Genomic DNA, 599 nt, shown 5'->3' with positions numbered 1-599 from the left:
GGGGGGGGGGGGAGAAAAGCAAGCTGATGGAAGAAACACAAGAGCTGGTTTTTCAAGAGCCCTGTCCACCCCAGATTAAAGCTAGAGAGAAACCAATGGATAATGCTGTTACACATTATCAAGTATTAACATCACAGCTGGGTGGCTCTCAGTAGAGCTGGGCAGACATTTCAGTGGCGGGATAATGACGTTACCTGGGACCGATTTAAGGCTATTGTGTGACCCCTCGCTGTATCACGGGATAGAACCTTTGCTCCTGCAGCTGAGCTAGTGGGTGGTGCAATTCACCTGTGGACTGTGCAGTAACAATTGTACACTTGGAGCCAGTCTGTGTTTATTGCAGGAGTCACCTGCAAACTGCATCATACATGTCTGGGGTGTGTGGGGGGGGGTGCTGCCCCCTCCATGCGCGGGGCCCGAAGCCACTCCCGGGAGGCGGCTTCACCACAACCTCCGAGGCCCCGCCCGGCCCCGGCCCCGGCCCCAGCGCCGCCGCGCAGCGCTCACCTTGCCGCCGATGCGCACTTGGGCCTGCAGCTTGGCTAACTTCTCCTGGTTCATGATCGTCTCTTTCATCTGCGGGGAGGGGGAAGAGGCGT

The 599-nt window shown here is 57.6% G+C and overlaps 1 protein-coding gene across 1 annotated transcript in view; it reads right to left on the bottom strand.

The window, feature by feature from the left end:
• Positions 1–592, bottom strand: part of BTF3 (basic transcription factor 3) — a 6,700-nt gene extending 6,108 nt beyond the window's left edge. The window contains exon 1 of the mRNA XM_019517676.1: positions 508–592. Coding sequence (XP_019373221.1) covers positions 508–576 — 69 coding nt within the window. The 5' untranslated portion in view covers positions 577–592. The remainder of the gene's footprint in view (positions 1–507) is intronic.
• Positions 593–599: the final 7 nt, after the last annotated feature.

This window comes from Gavialis gangeticus, unplaced genomic scaffold (genome assembly GCF_001723915.1).
Source record: "Gavialis gangeticus isolate Ggan-Ray unplaced genomic scaffold, GavGan_comp1, whole genome shotgun sequence".
Taxonomy (NCBI): domain Eukaryota; kingdom Metazoa; phylum Chordata; order Crocodylia; family Gavialidae; genus Gavialis; species Gavialis gangeticus.
Note: the sequence above shows the minus strand (reverse complement) of the source record. Positions and strands in the feature narration are given on the sequence as shown.